General features: G+C 39.8%; 1 protein-coding gene across 1 annotated transcript in view; it reads left to right on the top strand.

Moving 5' to 3' along the window:
* Window positions 1-18,818, top strand: part of LOC117265531 (uncharacterized) — a 31,387-nt gene extending 12,569 nt beyond the window's left edge. The window contains exons 8-9 of the mRNA XM_033640067.2: window positions 14,504-14,574; window positions 17,203-18,818. Of these exons, the coding sequence (XP_033495958.2) occupies window positions 14,504-14,574; window positions 17,203-18,033 (902 nt within the window). The 3' untranslated portion in view covers window positions 18,034-18,818. The remainder of the gene's footprint in view (window positions 1-14,503; window positions 14,575-17,202) is intronic.
* The last annotated feature ends 872 nt before the right edge of the window (window positions 18,819-19,690 follow it).

Raw genomic sequence — 19,690 nt, 5'->3', positions numbered from 1 at the left:
CAGACATATGATGTAATGTATGGCCTTTGGAATCTTATGTAACCTGCTATATTCTTAAATGCCCACATAGTGGCACTGTTGCTCTGCAAAAAAAATATAGCAAGCAATATTGAAAGTAGGTCTAGCATGATGACATTAACTGCTATTACAAGAAACACATTACGTCACCCTCTGGGCTTGTGATCAGTATATTAAAATGTCCTGCAGAAACTCCAGTTACTCTTTCCTCAATGGCAGCTGGCACTCCTCTGAACATTAAGATATTTTGTTGCTCTGGGACCCAAACAGATGTTTTCTGTGAATGATATATGCATTGTATGCAACACTGTCAGAGGGAAGTGAGAGCAGTATTTCTATTTCTTTTATAAATATTTTACAGTAAAAGGGATTTTGATTTTTTGCAGACTGCTGCTGACCTTATTATAACTCCTACTGCGGTACGAACCACATTACGTCATCTCGTCATGATAGATGTTGCCTGTTTGCTCCTCTGGCAGGAGAGTTGACAGCAGAAGCCCAAAGGAGCGTGGAGAATTGTGTCCGTGGTTCAGGGGAGCTGGCATTTTGCATCAAAAGAGAGAGGGATGAGGAATGTGTGTGCGAGTGTCTTTTGTCTAGCGCGTGTGCGTTTGAGACCTGTAATGTCACCCTCAAAATCTACCACGCGTCACATTGTGTGGCATGTCGTATTATTATAGGCAGAGAGAACCATGTTGCATTATTGGTCCCCTTGGGTGACATTGACCAAAGATTAAATTAACAGACAGACAGCTCGGAAAACAAGATCAGGCATTAGAAAAGATCGTTGGAATGGCCTGGAGAGCATATCGCATTCTCATGCACCCTTCACAGTTTGACCTATAAAGTCTTTTTCAAGTGCTGTCATGTTTATAAGAAACATTTCTTTATTTGTCCGGCTAAGGTGGCTCTGCATGGCACTTAGTCCGTCTCTGTCCGTGGTGCTGAACAGACTTTTTGTAAAATACATCAGGCTGAGGTTTCCCAAATGCATCTTTAGTCTTTTTGTTCATCCTTTCTCCCACAGCAAATCAATGCTAAAATGTTATTTGTGCATTCGGTTTCTCAAAAGCAAATGAGCTGAAATCATTGCTGCCCATCGCTACCAACACCAAATTACTTCTGTACCCATTAGCCGCTAAGTTTAGTAATGTGGTCCTGTTCAGCCTCTCAATGGGAACACAGTGTTCATATCACCTTTTGTTTAGTGATTCACATCAGCACAGGAGTGTTTCCTGGTGTTATCATCCCTTTGGGAAACCCTGCCCCGGCTGGGTATGAGGTAAACACATCTGATTCTGTTGCCAAAAGGAACACAGCCAAAAAGTTGGCTGACTGGCAGAGGCTGTGGAAAGAACACAGCATGAAAGCCACACTTCAGATCTCTGGTGTGCTGGAACATTGGAATGAAAACAAAAAGGATTATTGTACAGGTGTCATTATCGATGTATTTTTTCAGAGAGGGAGGGGGAGAAAAAAAGATGTAATGATGTACAGACTGAAAGGCTTTGAAACGAGCAAGTGATGGAGAGAACGAAAGAGAGACAAATGAGACAGAGTGACCCCGTAACTCGAGATTCTCCCTCTGTTCTGTGCCGGCTCTGTTGTGACAGGGAGGTTAGATTTTGTGTGTGTGTGTCCATGTGTGTGTGTCGGTACGCCAGTCCCCATTATTCACTGTCTATCAGCTGCTGGGATCCAGACTGAGTTTAACTCCAGCAGTTTCTGTCTGGTGTATTGTAAAGCTTCTGACTTTTCTGCTTCATTAGAGTGAACACAGCGGTGAGTGACAGCAGAGGCGAGGGGGAGGCGGTGCGACAACTCATGCAGCAAAGGTCACAGAATGAATTTGAACTTACTATAACAAAGACATTTGGCTTAAAAGACTTAACCAACAAGACGCATTGCCTGTCATAGGCTCAGCCCGACATAGTTATATTTTATGGAAGCTCTTTTAAGTGGAGTAAATTATTGGTCCAATTTGGCCAGTGATCAAAAACGCATTCATGTTCAGCTTGTATATAACCAATCAGCTGTTGTTGCTAACCTCGAAATAGAAATAGGATGTTTATCAGTGTTCTCCTTCTTAAAGGGCCTTTGTGACCAGTTCAGTTAATGGCTCCCCTGAGCAGAGAGGAGAGAAGAAGAGGAAGTAGAAAGAGAACCAGCAGGAGAGGGAGAATAAAAGATAATAGAAAGAGAAAAGACGTGTTTTGACAGGTGAGGGGGGTTAGGGTGTAAAGAAAAGGGATGATAAAGGAAAAAGGAGTGAATCAAAGGTTGAAATGATGAAGGGAGGAGGACATTATGAGGAAGAGGAAGAGAAAAAAAAGAGTACAGGTGGAATCAAATAGTGAGTATGATGAATAGCCTAAGACGGTGGAGCATGAGCATTGAGTGGAGGGGGAAAAAAAGAGGCACAGAGATATTGAAGGGTAGAGGGATGGGTGGGGTTTGGATAATTGCCTTTCATTTGGATAATCTCTCCATTTAGAGTCATCAAAGCAGAATTTTACTTGCCTCTGCCCCTTGCTGGGGCCAAATTGCTGTTCTGAAAATCAACAAAAGAGCCTTGCACTTCAGGAGAGATGGACAGACTGAAAGGTATGGATAAGAGGAGAGAGAGAGGGGAAGGCAAATAGAGAGAGGAAGCAAAGGAGAAGGGGAAGGAGAAGGGGGTCTACTGATTATCCGGACTCTTACATGCATTTTATATGTCTCTGTGCATGCATTAGTGAGGGGGCTTTGATTTGCAAAATGATGTGTGTGTGTGTCCTTTCCGGGTCTATTCTGAGCATGATTGGTATCTGCCAAAATAAGCCCTCTTTAGATAATGGTGAGAATCCGGCCAAGAACTGTACAGCACTGATATGTGACGTACAGGTGCTGCTTTACAACCTGTAACAGTGTAGTTTGACTTTTGGCACAGATAAGCATGCATTGGACTGAATAATGATTCCTGAGGCTTGAGGCACAATGCAACCAATACAATCAACATATAACATTATGTACTACAGGTATACCTTTTTTAGTGATGGTTGCAGAGCTGTGCACAGTGCAGTGATTAGTGTTGGAATAATACTTCCATACAAGGGGCTGATGATACCGGGGATATGGTGTCTCTATTTAAAACACAAAACACACAAAACACAACAACATTTTTTTTTGTAGTGTTACAGACCTGTGTGTTAATGACAAAAAGAGTGAAAAAATTGAATTTCTCCTCAGGGGGATTAATAAAGTATATAAAATTTAAAATTTAAAAATTTAATTAAAAAACAAAACAAAAAAACATACGGAAGCCCAGAGGGCGAGAAAAAAGAAGAAGAAGAAGAAAAAAAAAAACAGCTGAAAAGAAAAGGCCCGAATAATCTTTCTAAGTTACCTATTTTAATTTTAATTTTTTATTTTAATCTATGGAACAGATAAAAAAAAGTTTAGCCAGGAAATTTTTCTACCTTCTGTATTTATTTATTTTTATTTATCTGTGAAAACAAGTGGAAAAAAGTTTGGGCAGGTAAAAACATTTTTGTCCGGTGAATTTTAATGTCTCCAAAACCCACATTGACGCGGGGAGAACATGCAAACTCCACACAGAAGGTCTCCCCCACCCCAGGGTCCGAATCAGGAACCTTCTTTAAATGATTCTGGCAAAGTTGATATTTTCACCTAGCGATTTTTTTATCCACCCATTTAATAAATTTGGGGGGGGGGGGGGGGGGGGGGGGGGGAACAAAGAAAAAAACAAAACTGTTCTTAAGTCATAACACAGCAGAGTAAACAATTTAGATCCGACTTAGAAAATGGATTATCAGATTTTTTTCTTTTTCTCACTTGCCTCATGGGGCTTTTGTACTTGCCACTAGTAGGTGACAAAAATGTTTCTTCAAAGGAAGAAACTTCTAGCTAAACAAAATCATGTCGTACTCTGTAGTGATTTACAGTGCTGTAAATCAAACGATTTTTCACATGTATAGTTATGCTATATATGCTGTAAGAAATCTTTTGGAAGCTATGGTTTCTACACAGTCTCACCTGCCATGAAACTCTGCAACATAGTAAAAAGAAACAACTATTTAAAAATCTAAAAGCAATTTCAGTTTTAAGTACATTTTACAAAATCAAGAACATGGAGAGACACGCTCTAAGGCCCTATTCCTGTGCTCTTTTACACACAAAAACCCACAGAGCAGTTTTGTGATCTTCAGTTGTTCAGTCTCAATATCCCAGATTCATCTTGTCTTTTGTTAGACTTCTCTAAGTTTGGAGACAGTGAGTTCCAAATAACCCAGGTGAGCTTGCATTGAAAGCACAAGGACATCCACTTTACACAGTATCTTATGTTCTGTGTAGCCTGCCACTTCCTTTTCATGTACAAGGCTGCATCTTTTAATGTAGCAGGAGCAAATTCAATTTGTACCACACTATGGGCACACATTATGTCCATTCCTATTATTTTCCTTGAAGGGACTTTGATTTGAAGTCAAGGGAGCTTTAAGTTGAAGTATTTTTCAGAAAAACTAATTTCTTAAACCTCAAAATGGAAAAATTCTTGGTATTATTTGTAAGTTGAATGAAGAGTAAGTAAGATTGCTGCATGTAAGCATGGCATGTGAGCGTGTCTTTGTGTTTACACGTGCATTTGCACATGCACGAGCCATCCGAGCCAGATCAACCTTCTGCCTCTGGTGTCATAAAATGTGATGCTGCCTTGGGGAATTAGCCCTGTTAGCATATGTATCTGTAGTGCCTGTCAGAGTGAAATAGGGTTCAAAACAGCATAGGGAGGCAGGAGACATGCACACAAAGAGACTATGTGTCGAAAAATTGTGTGTCTGTGTCAAAAAAAAAGAGGCTCAGCAGCGAAGGATGAGAGATGGCAACATTTAAAGGAAGTTTTTTTTCTTCTTGCCAAGTTCTTAGAAAGTGTGGTTTGCGAGCGCTGTGTTAAAAGTATTTATGTGTGTGTTATGTGCGTGACTGTTTTTATGTGCGCACGCTCGCATGTCACATTTCAGACAACACGGCCATCCTTCCCAATCCCCTCCTTCATTCTTCCTCTACTTTCATCTCTCCCTTTTCACTACAGCAGGAAAAAGGTTCTTCATGACCCTTTGATGCAGGATTACTGGATTAAAGTGCAGGGTAGCTGTACTAATCTGCCACATTAATCTGTTAACAAGTGTTTCAGCTGTGACATACAACAGAGCCGGCTGTGACATGTAAAGTATAGGGTTAGGGTAATGTGTGACACTTTCAATGACACACATTTTCTTAATTTCAGTCACTTCTAATCTAGCCTGCTTTGCGTGTTTTAGCATTTTTTTCTTTTTAGCAAGTAGACGCACATCTGGAGTAGCTGTGATAGGAACACAAGCATCTGCAGGATTTGTATCAGCCCCAGACACTGAAACAGTTTGACATTCAACCCAAATGGCAAGAGCAAATATCTGACATTTGTGGAGATCTGAAGTTTACATGTGTTGGAGCTGGGCTTCAGAAGTTGCTGTGTTGCCAGAGCGAAGAGCTCTGTGTCCTTGTAATGCAGCTGCACACACATTTTCAAATATTGTAAATTTTATATCATCTATCAGTGAAATATGATGCGATATAGGGCTGAGCAATATGACCAAAATCTTATATCCCGATATACTAGGTCATTTCATATTCTGATAACGATACCTATCCCGAGCCCACACATTTTAATCCAATGAATAAAAAGTAGCCCCATCACAGCGGTAAGTGCCGCAAAAGCTTCGCAAATTAAAAAGCCAAGAAGAGTAATGTATCAATTTGATCCGTGCAAAAGATGGACAGACTCCAAATGACGAAAAATATTGCGTAAAAAATGTAATTTGCGTCACAACGATATAAACATGAAAATATGAAACGATAAAATATGAAACGATAGACATTTTTCTCTCGTCACACGATGTATATCGTCATATCGCACAGCCCTAATACGATACGATACAATACAATGCGATACAATACAATACGATGCAATGTACTTTATTGTCCCCACAGGGGAATTTGTCTCGGACCCAGGAGCTGCACAAGTATCGCTGCTTTACAATAACAGTCCAGAAGAAATGATGCATACACCATAAAAACATAAAAACACATACTACACATAACAGTATTGCACATCAGCCACTCATGTATTGCACATAGCACCAGCACACATCAGAGCACCATAAGCAAAACACAGCAGTGTGTTTTGCACAGCATCAAGTTATATTATTTAAAATCTTAATTGAGGTTTTCACAAATTAATTAAAAAAAATAAAATAAAATAATGCAGTTTAGGGTGCAAAGAAACAGTAAGGCACATTGCCCAAAAAAAATGAAAATATATATATAAAATTTACTTCAACACAATGTATTTTTTAGATGATAAATGAGAAAACTATTTCTAGTTGACAGAGGGCTCTGCTTGTGTTCATAAAAACTTAGTCCCATTTTCATGACCTATATTATTTGGGTGAGTACGTTCCATCATCAATTATTCTGATTCTGAATGCTGAATGTTACCAAAGTTATTGGTTACTAAGGCTTTTATGACATTTGCATATATAATAGCTGTATCTGAAAGCATGCAATCATGTTTTTTTGCCTTAAAAAAGAAAAATCTTATTTTAATATTTACTCGTATTACACTGATTAGACAGAAGCCATTTGGAATGAACCTTTCATATGATGAAAACACTGGATGGTAAGGTTTCAGGCAACTGTGAGAAAAATGAGAAAGAGAACAAACTCCATGAATTATTAAAATATTTAACTGAAGCCATGACCTTTATAAATATTACTCTGCCTGTCTGACTGCAACATTGTTAAGCAGCTCTTTCCTCTGATTTAATGTCAAAGGTATCTGAGCACACTACTGTAGATAAGAGGCATTTTCTACACTACTAAAAAAGTTCACTCTACAGATAATAATGCACAGTGTTCATTTCTTCAGATGCATCTTGAGAACAAACCTTTGAGTATGTTATACACTAGAAATCCTTTGTATTATTACTGTGAAAAATAAAATAAAATAAAATGGTAGATTAATTACACTGGAGGGCTTGGGTAAAGAGGCGATAGGGGGGTTTCCTGGCAACAATAAAAGGGTGCAGCAAGCTGTTTTTTTAATGGTGCCTCGCATTTTGCAACCTGTATAAAAGCTTCTGTGTGATCAGGGCCTAACGCGGCCCATGCCTTCAACCTTTGTGGTCTCAATGCTTTCTCATTTTTTAGTTACTTCGCCTGTCACAGTTAGCCTTGTACATACTGTAGGGTTAATAGTACTCACCGTGCATTTTTGTATAGTGTTTTTGACCATCCTGATAATCACATGAGTGTCGTTAAATAGCAAGGTTAGCCAATCAGCTAATGTAGCTAGCTGCTAAAGAAAAGCACCTCAGGTTTATGAGGAGGGCAGTTAGCTCTATGGAACTTTACTGCTTGATTTTGCAAGAACGTGTAGGTCCGTCATTAACTGCTCTGAAAATGTTTTGTGCTGCACTGAGTGACTAGCTAATGTTGCTAACGGTTAGCTAAGACACAGGTGATTCTCAAAAGGATCACATACAATACATACAAAAAACAATATTATAAATGAATGCTTTCAACAATATGTCAAAGGTAACTGAAAATTTAAGTAACTACCTTAAGGGTGACAGGGCACTGTAAACAACACATTCTCACTCAGACCTCGTCACGTATAGCCAAGTGGTCGTGGACTTTTCACATCAACATGTGGAGCCTGGGTGTGTCTGTTGTTGACAATCTGGGACACCATGTCAGGTTCAGCCTATTACATGCATTGTGTCTTTTCAAAATACACTTCCATTTTCACAGAAACTGAACAATTTACATACAGTCAGTACAAAACTCTGAATTGACTTGGCCAGGTTTAGAAAAAAATAACAGGTTTTGGCTCTACATGCATAAGGGGATTTTGCTCGGCCTCCTGGGCAAAAGTCTGCAATTGTTGGATGCATCCAACCCCCCTCCCGCCCATCCTAGACAGACTTTTCACCCCCATAACTTAGGTTGTTGTCTGGACGCGTTTCACCCTGATGCCATCGGGTGCCATTACATGCTGATGGAAGTCACTGCCCAAGTGCCAGTATTGACGACTTCAGAATGAGCCCGGGTTGCTGTAAACACTAAGGTTGGATGTGATGATAATGTTACTGTAGAGCTGACAGAAAGTCATAAAACAGATATATTCCACACTACATGGTACAAGTAGAGAATAAAAAAAACATCTGTCAATAGAAAGACTTCTTCCAGTTCAGGTAAACTTGAACTTCACTTGTAAAATCAATGGCATGCATCTCTAAATGAAGTTGTTGTTGTGACCCCTGAGCCACAAATGTAGCATCTACAAAGCATTGCAAATAAGATAAGTTTGATGTGCAAGTGTGATTCGCCAGATTGCTGATCACAAAACATGCATCACCCTAACCTTAATGACTCTCCTGATATCTTCACAGTTTGCTATTTTGTCTCATAAACCTATGCATTACATTAAAATATATTGTCTGTATGCATGAGAGAGAGGGAGAAACAGATGAACAGGCAAAATGTGCAGTCATCAGAACTTAGAAAGCAGCTTGGTTGTTTTTTTCTGTGTCACATCACTATAAACCCAACACCAACTGGGCCTTTCTATTGGTGGCCGGCCATACAGTCATTAAATGTTTTAACAGGACCCAGGCCAGTGACTGGAGCACACTTGCTGAGTGGCAACATTTCATAATTACCATTCAGAGTTACTACCCATGTTGTTTTACACCCCTCCATAACTCAGCCATGTGCTGAGTGGGTTAAATCAGCTGGGTGTAAATAAGCAATATACTGTACTGTATGGTGATATACAGGGGGTGTTGTGTGGAGTGATTTAGGTACATTAAGTAGTACGTCAGGTGTTTATTTAACACTGCAGAGCTAATCCACTGAAAGTGGAATTGGCTTGTGGAGACCATGTCAACAATTTTTCCATGCTGTGGTTTATAAGCAAAAATACAGTTTATTTATTAAAATTACAACCTCTGCTACTTAAGGATTGATTTTTCAGAAGTGGCTTTACAAGACTAAGGATTCTGCTCTCCTTCACACAAGAAAAAAAAAAACACAAAGTAGCACTACCATGGCATCCAAAGCATGTCCCAGTGTGCTTATGAGGCAGCTGTCATGGTGCATCAGCAGCAAGAAGGATACAATAACAGTGTGTATTCCAGTGAAGGAATACCGTGATGATTTTCCAACAGATTTGTGTCAACAATGTAGGTAGTATGTGTAAATGACCTATGGTAAACTTTCCTCTATCCTACCAGCGCCCAACTCTCCATGCTCATCTCCCAGCTCAAGTCTGCTTAATGATGCATTTTGCATCATCCAATAGATTGACTACAACTACAACTCTCTTTTATTCAGCATAGCGTTAGTTCAAGCAGGACACAATGTCAAGCTCAGCTCACCTCAAAGCTACATCAGCTGATCTCAAACAGCCCAATAAACAGGTGGGTCAGCTGATTGTTGGATGGGAGTCAGCTAATAGATCACATGATTCTTTTCTATGTAACCAATTGGCGAATCTCAGGGCCCCCTATTTAACCTACTCTGGCCTGCCTACTATTGCTGCCCCCTCTGCAAGCTGCTTTGCAACCCACCTCCACCCCAGCTCCTCCTTTTTATGTTGTGTCTGACTTATCAATGTCTTTTCTGTTTGTCACTGGTGCTGGCGCTGTTCTGTTGCCAGGTCTTTGCCACTGCTCTCTCTGCCTTAGGCTTTCCATGTAGGCGCATGGAAGGGCAGGGAGGTGTGCTCTCTCTGCCTCAGGCTCTACTCATTTGCATGTGGAAGGGCAGAGAGGTGTGCTCTCTTTGCCTTAGGCTTCCCATGTAGCCGCATTGAAGGGCAGAGAGGTGTGTTCTCTCCACATTAGGATTTCTACGTAGGCACATGGAAGCGGCTTTCTGCGTAGGCCTAGTAAAGGCAGAGAGGCCCCAGAACAGAGCCATATCACCAAATATAATACTGCAAACACAAATAAAGGTTTCCTTGACTCAAATGTTCCTGACTGAGCTACATTGCATATGCCTGCCACCATAGACACAAAGAGTTAAGAAGCAGATTGAGAGAGAGAGAGCTGCCACGACAATTGGTGCACATGAAGCGGACTCCTTACTGTTTCCTGTATTATAAAAATGGAGGTTAAAAACACTTAAAAAAACTTTAATTTTAAAAAAATTAAACTGTGAAACTAAAGGCCAAAACACACCGGCGCCGTACGATGCGCGTCAAAACAGCCGCCCCCATTATTTTCTATTTACAAACCCACACTGGCAGCGGCTCGACGTGCGTCGACGTGCCGCACTGTGGCACTTTGTGCTATTGTCCTATTTTTCCAGCGTTGCCGCCCTTGAAAAAGCGCTATTTTGTACTTCCCAGCTCCTGTGGACTGGAGTGTGCAATAGAAATCCGGTTGACGCCCCGCAGCGCGATGCTTTTTGTGTGTGTCGGGGGCGGCATTTGACTCGCGTCAATGATGCCGGCGTCAATGACGCCGCCGGTGTGTTTTGGCCTTAAGCAGTGCTGATCAAATATGAACCAACATTTTCTTACTGCATCGCCTATTTCCAACCTAAAATGTTTTCAGAAACAGACTTTAGTGTACTGTTTAGCTGTTATTCGAGATTGTTTGTTACTACTACTGTGACCTACTGTGATTAACCTACTGTGGATGTTGGAAACACGTTTGCACAGTAAATGCTTTTTTCGAATTATTCTTTAAAAGCACTGCAATAATAGGAATACATACAAAAGAGGCAATGTTTTTTTGTTATTTGATGTTTTGTTTTTGACATTTGTAATACTCTCTCTGAGCTGAAAACCCTCACTAATGTGGTTTTCCAGCAGTGACTCCAGACTAAGAAAAGCTTTATTTAGTTCAATAGGTTTTCCCAGAAGTGTCAGAGCACTGAGAGCATCTTATAATCCTAGAGAAAAAAAATGACAATTTGACTTCTGGTGAAAGTGGGATAAATTATTTGCACAACATTAAAATAAAACAGAAGGTTTCTCCAGGATAGTGACTTCACAGCTGTTAAAAGTAACATACATCCTCGACAGACCTATTTGCAGTTCCATTTGCAATGAAAAATAAAAGTATTCATGCCGTGGTCTCTTACAGATTTCCTGTGGAGTCAAGAACTTGATTGTGCTGTGGGTTTTACTCAGAATTCTTCCTGGAGGAGTGGAAAAGCTTTTAAACATGATATTAGACCCTGCGAGTCTCTGCGAGACATTATTGCCCACTCCAACTCCTCAGTGGAGGACTGGAGAAAACACTGATGTAATGTACATCCATATTGTCTCATTTGCCTGCAGAATTACAAGTTTTTCATGAAAAGAATACACAGTGTAGCTCTTTCATTTCGTCCAACAAAAGAAACGCTTTATTCACACGTTGATTCATTACCCGAACCCCCTGCTGAGTTTAAAGTCATTGCTAAAACTTCTGTAAACAAGAGAAGATTGGCAACGATCTCTTATACCCAGTGGGGAGAAAATGAGACAATGCATCTGTTTGCTTAGACTGTGTTGAGACTTGGATTTGAAATAAATAAAAAATCTAGTTCAGGTTCAGGGTTCATCTGAGTACAGGAAACCACGGGGGGTTGTTTCTGCTGTGATACATATTGTTGTTTTATTAATTGAGTTGATGAATATAATCCATACATATTTCATGGAATAGTATTTACATCATGTTACCTGGTGTAAACTGCACACTGGATTCCCCCAGTGTGTTATGGGGCTACTAGAATTGGATGAGCACATCAAATGGAAACACAGATCAAAGCAATGCTGCACAATGTAGCTGTATGCAGCTGAGGTGTGGAGACAGGGATCACAAAAGTCCTGTCTTTTTATTTTTTATTTTTTTGTTTTACAAACCAGTCCCCTAAAACTAAAATCCAACAGCAGTAAGGCATAATGTGTGTGTGTGCATGTGTGTAAAGAGAGAGATGGAGTTTGCTTGTCGAGGAGTGGGAGGATATTGTAGTTTACTACCTGCTATCACTTCATCTTCAGTTGTGCTTTATTACATTTCTCTGAAGCAACAGTCATTTATAACTTTACGTTTCATAAGAATGGCAGCTAGAGCCATTCTTATGAGTAATTATACACACTTACAGTTGCATCCTTGTTTTACCTCACACTGATGGATGACATGTAGCATTACCTCGGAAGTGTGGGTGTGCTCTGTCGGAGTTTTTGTGCCAATAGTGTGTAGGGGGGGGGTGTTTGCCAGATTATAAAAAAAATGACAGACACAAATTCACATTTATACACACTCGCGCGCGCACACACACACACACACACTGTCAAGCCATTCCCAACACCACAACCCAAATCTAGCGGATTTAATGAAGAGCAAGGAGGGGAGATTCTAAATATTGTGTTTAATTTGATTTAGCATTTTCATGAGCCCGCGCCTCATCCTCAAATCACGTTAAGATGTTTAGAGTCGCGGCGGCTCATCCACTGCTTGCTGCTTACACTCAATCGTCCGGCCCTTGCTGTTAATGAATGCGGGCGATTTCCATAAAATATTCTTAAAGAGGTTCGTTATTATTACCATAACGTTTCATCTCCCACCATAGCTAAACTTCAATCAGTTTTGCATTTGAAATGCATTAAATGTCTCCATAAACTCTTCTAATCTCTACCCGAGTCATTTTTCTTCTTTAACTGGTGTGTGTAGAAAGGGAAACTAATATTAAAGACATTAATTACACTGTTCCTTTCTCTCTCTCTCTCTTTTTTTTCTCCCCACTCTTTTTGCCGCTTATTTCTGATTGGAAATTTCAGTCTCATCCAGTGTTTCAAAACAAGTGTGTAATTATGTTGTTTATCAGAGCGTATAGTTGTATTCCTCTTATGATGTTTAGGGTTAATTACTCCAAGGCCTTTGATGCACATGCTCACATGAAAACTGAAAAAAGCTGTATTAATTTTGCACTCCAACAAACCTGCCTTGCTGAGCTGATTGCTTCAGTAGAAGTGAATGGAGCTGGTATTGGACTGTGGTATGATGTCTTCATTTAAACACCAAAATCCACAGCATCGCGATGCAGCGGTTTAGACAGTAAATGATGACAGGTGATTCCTCGGGGGGACTGGGCAATATATGTTCTTGTAATCTTGCAGACTATTATTATGACAGATTTTTTTTACTGTGTCCAATCTACTACCCTTTAGGTGTTTTATTCAGTCCGCTTTACACAGTGGAAAAATGTTCAGTGCAGATTGCAACAACACTGATAAAAAAAATATCGAAGATTAAAAAAGCTTCCACAGACTAAACCAGTGATTTCTACAAATTAAAAAGAAAATGTGGGGCCTATTTCTCCCTTCAAGTTGAGTGCCTACATTGAAAGCCAGTGTCAGGGACAGGCATCAGCACTGGTGGTAGGAACCTAAAGGAATCTCTTTAATGTTTGTGTGTGTAAAACGACATCTACCTTAATACCCATGGGGATTATTAGGATGAATGCTGCAGTGGTGATAATCATGATGAAGATAATTTAATGCAACATTTGTATTCTGAATCTTCTCATGACCTTAGACCTCCATAATGTGCTCTTTTCCCTTCCTGGGTGTGTAAAAATGTTTTCTGTCTCTCTCTGCTACACTTCCATTGTCTGGGGAAGTTGTTTACTTCCCTGGAAATAGTCTCGGGTGTTTTTCCTCTTTACCACCAGGTGTCACTCTTGTGTCGTGTTTTGCTCAAGAGCGACTGGAAACACAGCTGTGGTATAAAAGATGTATAATTTCAACAAGTCACTTACCAGAGGATGAATAAAAGCTCCCTTATTTATAGGAGAGGTTTTTTTATGGATTTGTGAAATGATGTAATGGAATCTGACTGGGTTTAGGGTCTTGAAAAGTCGTCAGCAATAGTCTTTATATTAAACCTGTAAAATTACACCAGAGAATGAGAAACAAACTATGTGGGATGAGGATTTTTACAGAACAAGAGTGGCAATAAATTTATCTGAATTGGGATTGTTTGTGTCAGACACAGTGCTGTGATGTGTTACTTAGGATTCTGCTTTATTTAGTCTCCTTGTGCTTCTATAAAACAGAATGTTGTATCAAAGCATTATGTCTTTGATGTAATTCATATGATTTTATCACCTCTCCATCTAGATACATCCTTTTAAGCCTGTGTGAGATAGAAGAAATTATGCATATACACTAGGATAACACCTATCACCCACCTCCATGTTATATTGTCCCTAACAAGCTCATTCAGGACACACTATCTCACATTAGATGAAACACTTTGAATTATATATGTCATGATATCACTTTCTTTGTTTATTTTAAAGAAACAGAGGCATTTTCTGGGAAATCAGCCAGCACGTCTGTGATGTCATTTGCTCAGTGAGTATAACTGTGTTTTCGCTCTATTTCCAGATGACCTGGAATCAAAGGCTGATGATGGAAACACTGAGGACAAAACACCCCAAGACCAGCCAGCTAATGAGGTATAGATTGACAACAGTGTACATAACAGACTATTACAGGAGCAAGTAATGGGTCCTTGTAAGAAGATATATTTAGATCCCGTTGGATGCGACCTCTCAGTAGGGCACACAGCAGGCACTTGTTCTGACATAATGTTGTGCATTGTCACATGATGCCAGTAGAATGAGAGTAGTTTTTGAGATTAATATATATCTATATATATGAGCAAAAAACATCTTCTCAACTTTATCTTATTAATGCTTTTAAGCAGTCCTATTATATTTTCCCTTACACTCATCGGCCACTTTATTAGGTACACCTTGCTGGTACCAGGTGGGACGCCGTTTTGCCTTCAGAGCTGCCTAAAATCTGGCAGATTTAACAAGGTGCTGGAAACATTCCTCAGAGATTTTGGTCCACATTGACTTGACAGCCTGAACCGTTGATACAAGGCAGGATGGATCCATGCTTTCATGTTGTTTACCCCAAATTCTGACCCCACCATCTGAATGTTGCAGCAGAAATCAAGACTCATCAGTTTTCCAGTCTTCTATTGTCCTATTTTGGTGAGCCTGTGTGAACTGTAGCCTCAGTTTCCTGTTGTTAGCTGACAGGAGTGGCACCTGTTGTGGTTTTCTGCTGCTGTAGCCCATCTGCTTCAAGGTTCGACGTGTTGTTGGTTCAGAGATGGTCTTCTGCATGCCTTGGTTGTAACCAGTGCTTATTTGAGTAGCTGTTGCCTTTCTGTCATCTTGAACCAGTCTGGCCATTAACCTCTGACCTCTGGCATCAACAAGGCATTTTCACCCAGAGATTTGACGCTCACTGGATATTTTCTCTTTTTCAGACCATCCTCTGTAAACCCTAGAGATGGTTTGTGTGAGCGTGAAAATCCCAGTAGATCAGCAGTTTCTGAAATACTCAGACCAGCCCGTCTGGCACCAACAACCATGCCACCTTCAAAGTCACTTAAATCACCTTTCTTCCCCATTCTGATGCTCGGTTTGAACTTCAGCAGGTCGTCTTGACCATGTCTGCACGAATAAATGCACTGAGTTGCTGATTGGCTGATTAATAAACCTAACCTAATAAAGTGGCTTGTGAGTGTATATTCTGTCATATATATAATGGTAAAGTGTCAAATCGTAAATATGGCCGAAGTTTCAAATAATGAGGTCAGTGTATGTAAAAGCAGCGAGCAAAAACCTCAGGCTTCACAGTACTCTGAATACTCTGTTTCCAACATTTTTTTTTCTACTTTCGAAACAAGCCAATGTCAGCTTGTGACACATTTCTTTATATGGTCATCTGCTTTAGGCATGCTACTACAACTGTTAACATAACAAAACCTACACTGCTACATGTAGCCATTGGCTAACACTAGGAAAACATGTAATTATGGTTGCCAATGCTGTTATTTTCTCTGCAATTTTAGATCATATTCCTGTTGGAACATGCCCTGTTGTGAAAATTTTGGTTTTGCAATTTTTGTTTGTGATTTTTAAGTGTAGAAAGTGCAGACATACTGCATTTAGTCCTTCTAAAGGTGCGGACACACCAAACCAACATCAAAGAAATAGCGGCGACAAAAGTCGACTGTTGCGTCCCCTCATGTAGAAAAGAATTGCACATGAACACACCGCAGAGACTACTGCTGATGGCCAACTAGCATGTGTGTTCTTCACCTGTGTGAGAGGAAATAACTCTTCACACATGTGGATGGAGATAGTCTGTAATCTTTGTTAAAAAAAGGGAAGCCTGAAGACGGTTATGATGCTAGTTAGCCAGTTAGCACATAAACAACACAATCAAATGCTGAAAGAACAAAGCACCAGTGAACAATAACACAAACCATCGCAAAATGTCTCTGTTAAAGAGCTCAGTGGCTAAAGAAAAATAATCTTACCTTATTTGACAAGTTTGTTTTGATCTCACTCCCTTTTGACTTTAGCTGTTTGTTTACTTTCCTCACCTCCGTTTCTCTTCTCATGCACTGAGCTGAACCATGTGATTTCATTTACCAATGGGCTCCGCCATTTCCAACGCCAATTAAACATGCTGAATTGGCTGAAAAGACGCTGACAAGGGCAGAGGAGGGCCAACAGTGGGGGACAGCCCGCAAAGACTAAGATAAGAATAGACTGGGCTTTTTGGGGAGGGGGGCTTAAAGAGACAGGCGCTAAATGGAGCGTTTCAGGCAGAGGATGAAAACAGGTGTTCCAGCAAAGACAGTATTAAAAAAATAACGTGTTCTTTGAACATTAAAGCATGTAAACATGTTTTAGTAGAAACCAAAAATACAAGTATGAAGCTGAAAATAATCAGAATAGGTCTCCTTTGAGATACAGCATTCTGTTTATCGCTAACATGTTATGTGATTAGTTTGAACCATATTTGCCAACTAATGTATTACGCCAATACTTGTTGCATATTGACTGACATGCCATAAAGGGTTTTGAAAAAGAAAAAAGAAACATAATGCTTTGGCTCCATTTGATTTGTAAGTGCTCATGACTCAACAGCGCTGCCACTCTCTTTCAGGAAAGTGTAGGTCACATGGAGAGTTATTGTAAACAATCCAATTACACTGTGTGCCTGTTAAAATATTTAAAGCTATGAATTGTTTCTGTGGTTTAATTGCATTACAGAAACCTGCAGAGGATGATACACAAGCAGCAGCAGAGGAGAATGGTGACGAGGCGGGAGAGAAGGAAAAGGCTCCTGCTGATGAAAACACCACAGAAGAAGACACTTCTGCTAGCAAAGAAGAAGCAGAGGAAAACCCGGAGATGAGTGGTGAAAAAGAGGGAGTGGAAGAGAAGAAGGAAAATGATGAGCAGAAGGACCAAAAAGAGGGAGAAGCAACAGCAGGATCTGAGGAGAAGGAGGAGGAGGTAAAAGAAGAAGTGAAGGAGGAGATCACGGATGAGACTAAGGAGGAGGTTAAGAGTGAGGAGCAGGGGTCCAGCAGTAGCAACAGTGATAAGACACAGGACAGTAAAGAGAAAGAGGATGGAAGCCATCCGTCTTCTGAGGGTGAAAAGGATGAGGGAGACAAAAACACAGAAGACGAGAAGCATGATAAAGACAGTGGAAAGGGGGAGAAAAGCAGTGAGAGCCACGCTAATGATGTAGACACGGGGGAGAAACAGAGACAGACAGAAAACAGCAGTGACCCGGGGAAGACTCAGTCAGATAACGAGACAAAAGAGAATGATAACGGCAGAAGCAGCACTAGAGGCAGTAACCAGGAAGAAGATGTGAGCAAAACAAAAGAGGGAGCCACCAAAGAGTCAGGAGAAGAGGAGAGAAAGGTGAACGGAGAGGTCAGCGGAGAAGATGATGAGGTGGAAAGTGGAGCAGAGCCGGACGGGGACGAGAAATCAGCCAAAGATGCTGCGGCGAATGGAGAGAAAGGGGAGGATGATGATAAAGATGATCAAGACAAAAAGAAGAAAAGGGAGAAAGAGAAGGATTAGGAAAGTTATTTAATAATCAGTTGGGCAAACAGTGAGCAAAAGTTTAAAATGCAATCTAAAAAGCCATGTAGGTGGCAGGGCAAATTCACAGCCAGCAAAAGCAAGAAATGTTTTACAAGACAGCCATGCACCCAAATGTCAAGCAATTAATAGAAGCTTTGAATGTCTGCTTAATGATGTCAGGTACAGAAACATCATCAAAATTTCAGGTATGTATTCAAAAGCTATTTATCAAAACATTCATAACCATCATGCCTGAAACAGTCAAATAAAAACTAGAGTAATATATTCTTATTTTTGTTAAAGTCTTACCTCTTTGGCTGCTTTATCAGTTCAGTACACACTGTCTGTGAGCACTGTAATGAATGATGCAGGGGATTTGCAATAACCTTACAGGCATACATTAAAGAAAACAAATTATATATTTATTTTTCACAGGTATGGTAATATTAGTTGCTTGTTTTTAAAGATGGTTTTGTATGTCAGGTATTTTTGTCTATTTCCCAAAGCAAGTGATGCATATGAACTTTTTTTTAAGTAAGTACAATAAGCTATGTGTAACAGTGTAATCATACTGTATATGTCTGAATGTTATTTTAGTCCAAATCATAATCCTTTATTACATAGTCATTATGTTTAATGCGTATTTGTTTATTTACAGCTATCTTCTACCATAAAGAGAAAAGAGAAAATGACACTGATGCTTTAACCAAACAGCTTTGTTTGCTGTCACTGTAAAATGACTGTAATCAAATTTGTCAGAATATAATAAAAGTAATGCTGAAAGTGTGATCATGCTAAGTTTTTGCTGCTGTGGATATGCTCAGAATCGACTTTACTATAGACAGTTGTCAGTGTGAACAATATGTGTGAAATGGATGAGATGCAAATATTGATGTTCACTTCAGCCAATATACTATGAGAGATTTCTTAATACTTCATTGGTAAGTCCTTTCGGTAACACTTTACTTGAAGGTATCTACATAAGGGTGACATGACACTGTCATAACTATGACATGACACGGTCATGAATCTGTCACGAACATTATGTACATGTCATAAACGTTTATGACTGCTGTCATTAAGTGTCATTTGGTTTTTGTAATGACAAGTTGACATTGTTTGGGTTGTCTTGATTATGACAACTTGACATTAACCAAGATGACGTTACCAGAAGTTGTCTTTGTCATAACAACTTGACATTGAATTTGTTTGGGATGTCCATATAATGACAACTTGACATTAACCAGGATGACATTACCAGAAGATGTCTTTGTCATAACATCTTGACATTAACAAGAAATGCACCTATTTTTGTGTTTATGAGTTATAAGTTGACATAGTGATAGTGACAAAGACAACTTCTGATAATGTCACTAACGTCAAGTTGTCATAATCAAGACAACCCAAACAATGTCAACTTGTCATTACAAAAATCGAATGACACTTAATGACAGCAGTCATAAATGTTTATGACATTTTCATAATGTTTATGACAAGTTCATGACAGTGTCATGTCACCCTTATGTAGATACCTTCAAGTAAAGTGTTACTGTACTTTGGTACTTTTTATGTCATTTGCTTAAAGGAATACTCCGACGATTTGGGAGTTATGCCCTTTCTCTATCATTTTCATAGTGAGCCAACATGATCAATA

This window comes from Epinephelus lanceolatus, chromosome 10 (genome assembly GCF_041903045.1).
Source record: "Epinephelus lanceolatus isolate andai-2023 chromosome 10, ASM4190304v1, whole genome shotgun sequence".
Classification (NCBI taxonomy): Eukaryota; Metazoa; Chordata; class Actinopteri; order Perciformes; family Serranidae; genus Epinephelus; species Epinephelus lanceolatus.
Note: the sequence above shows the minus strand (reverse complement) of the source record. Positions and strands in the feature narration are given on the sequence as shown.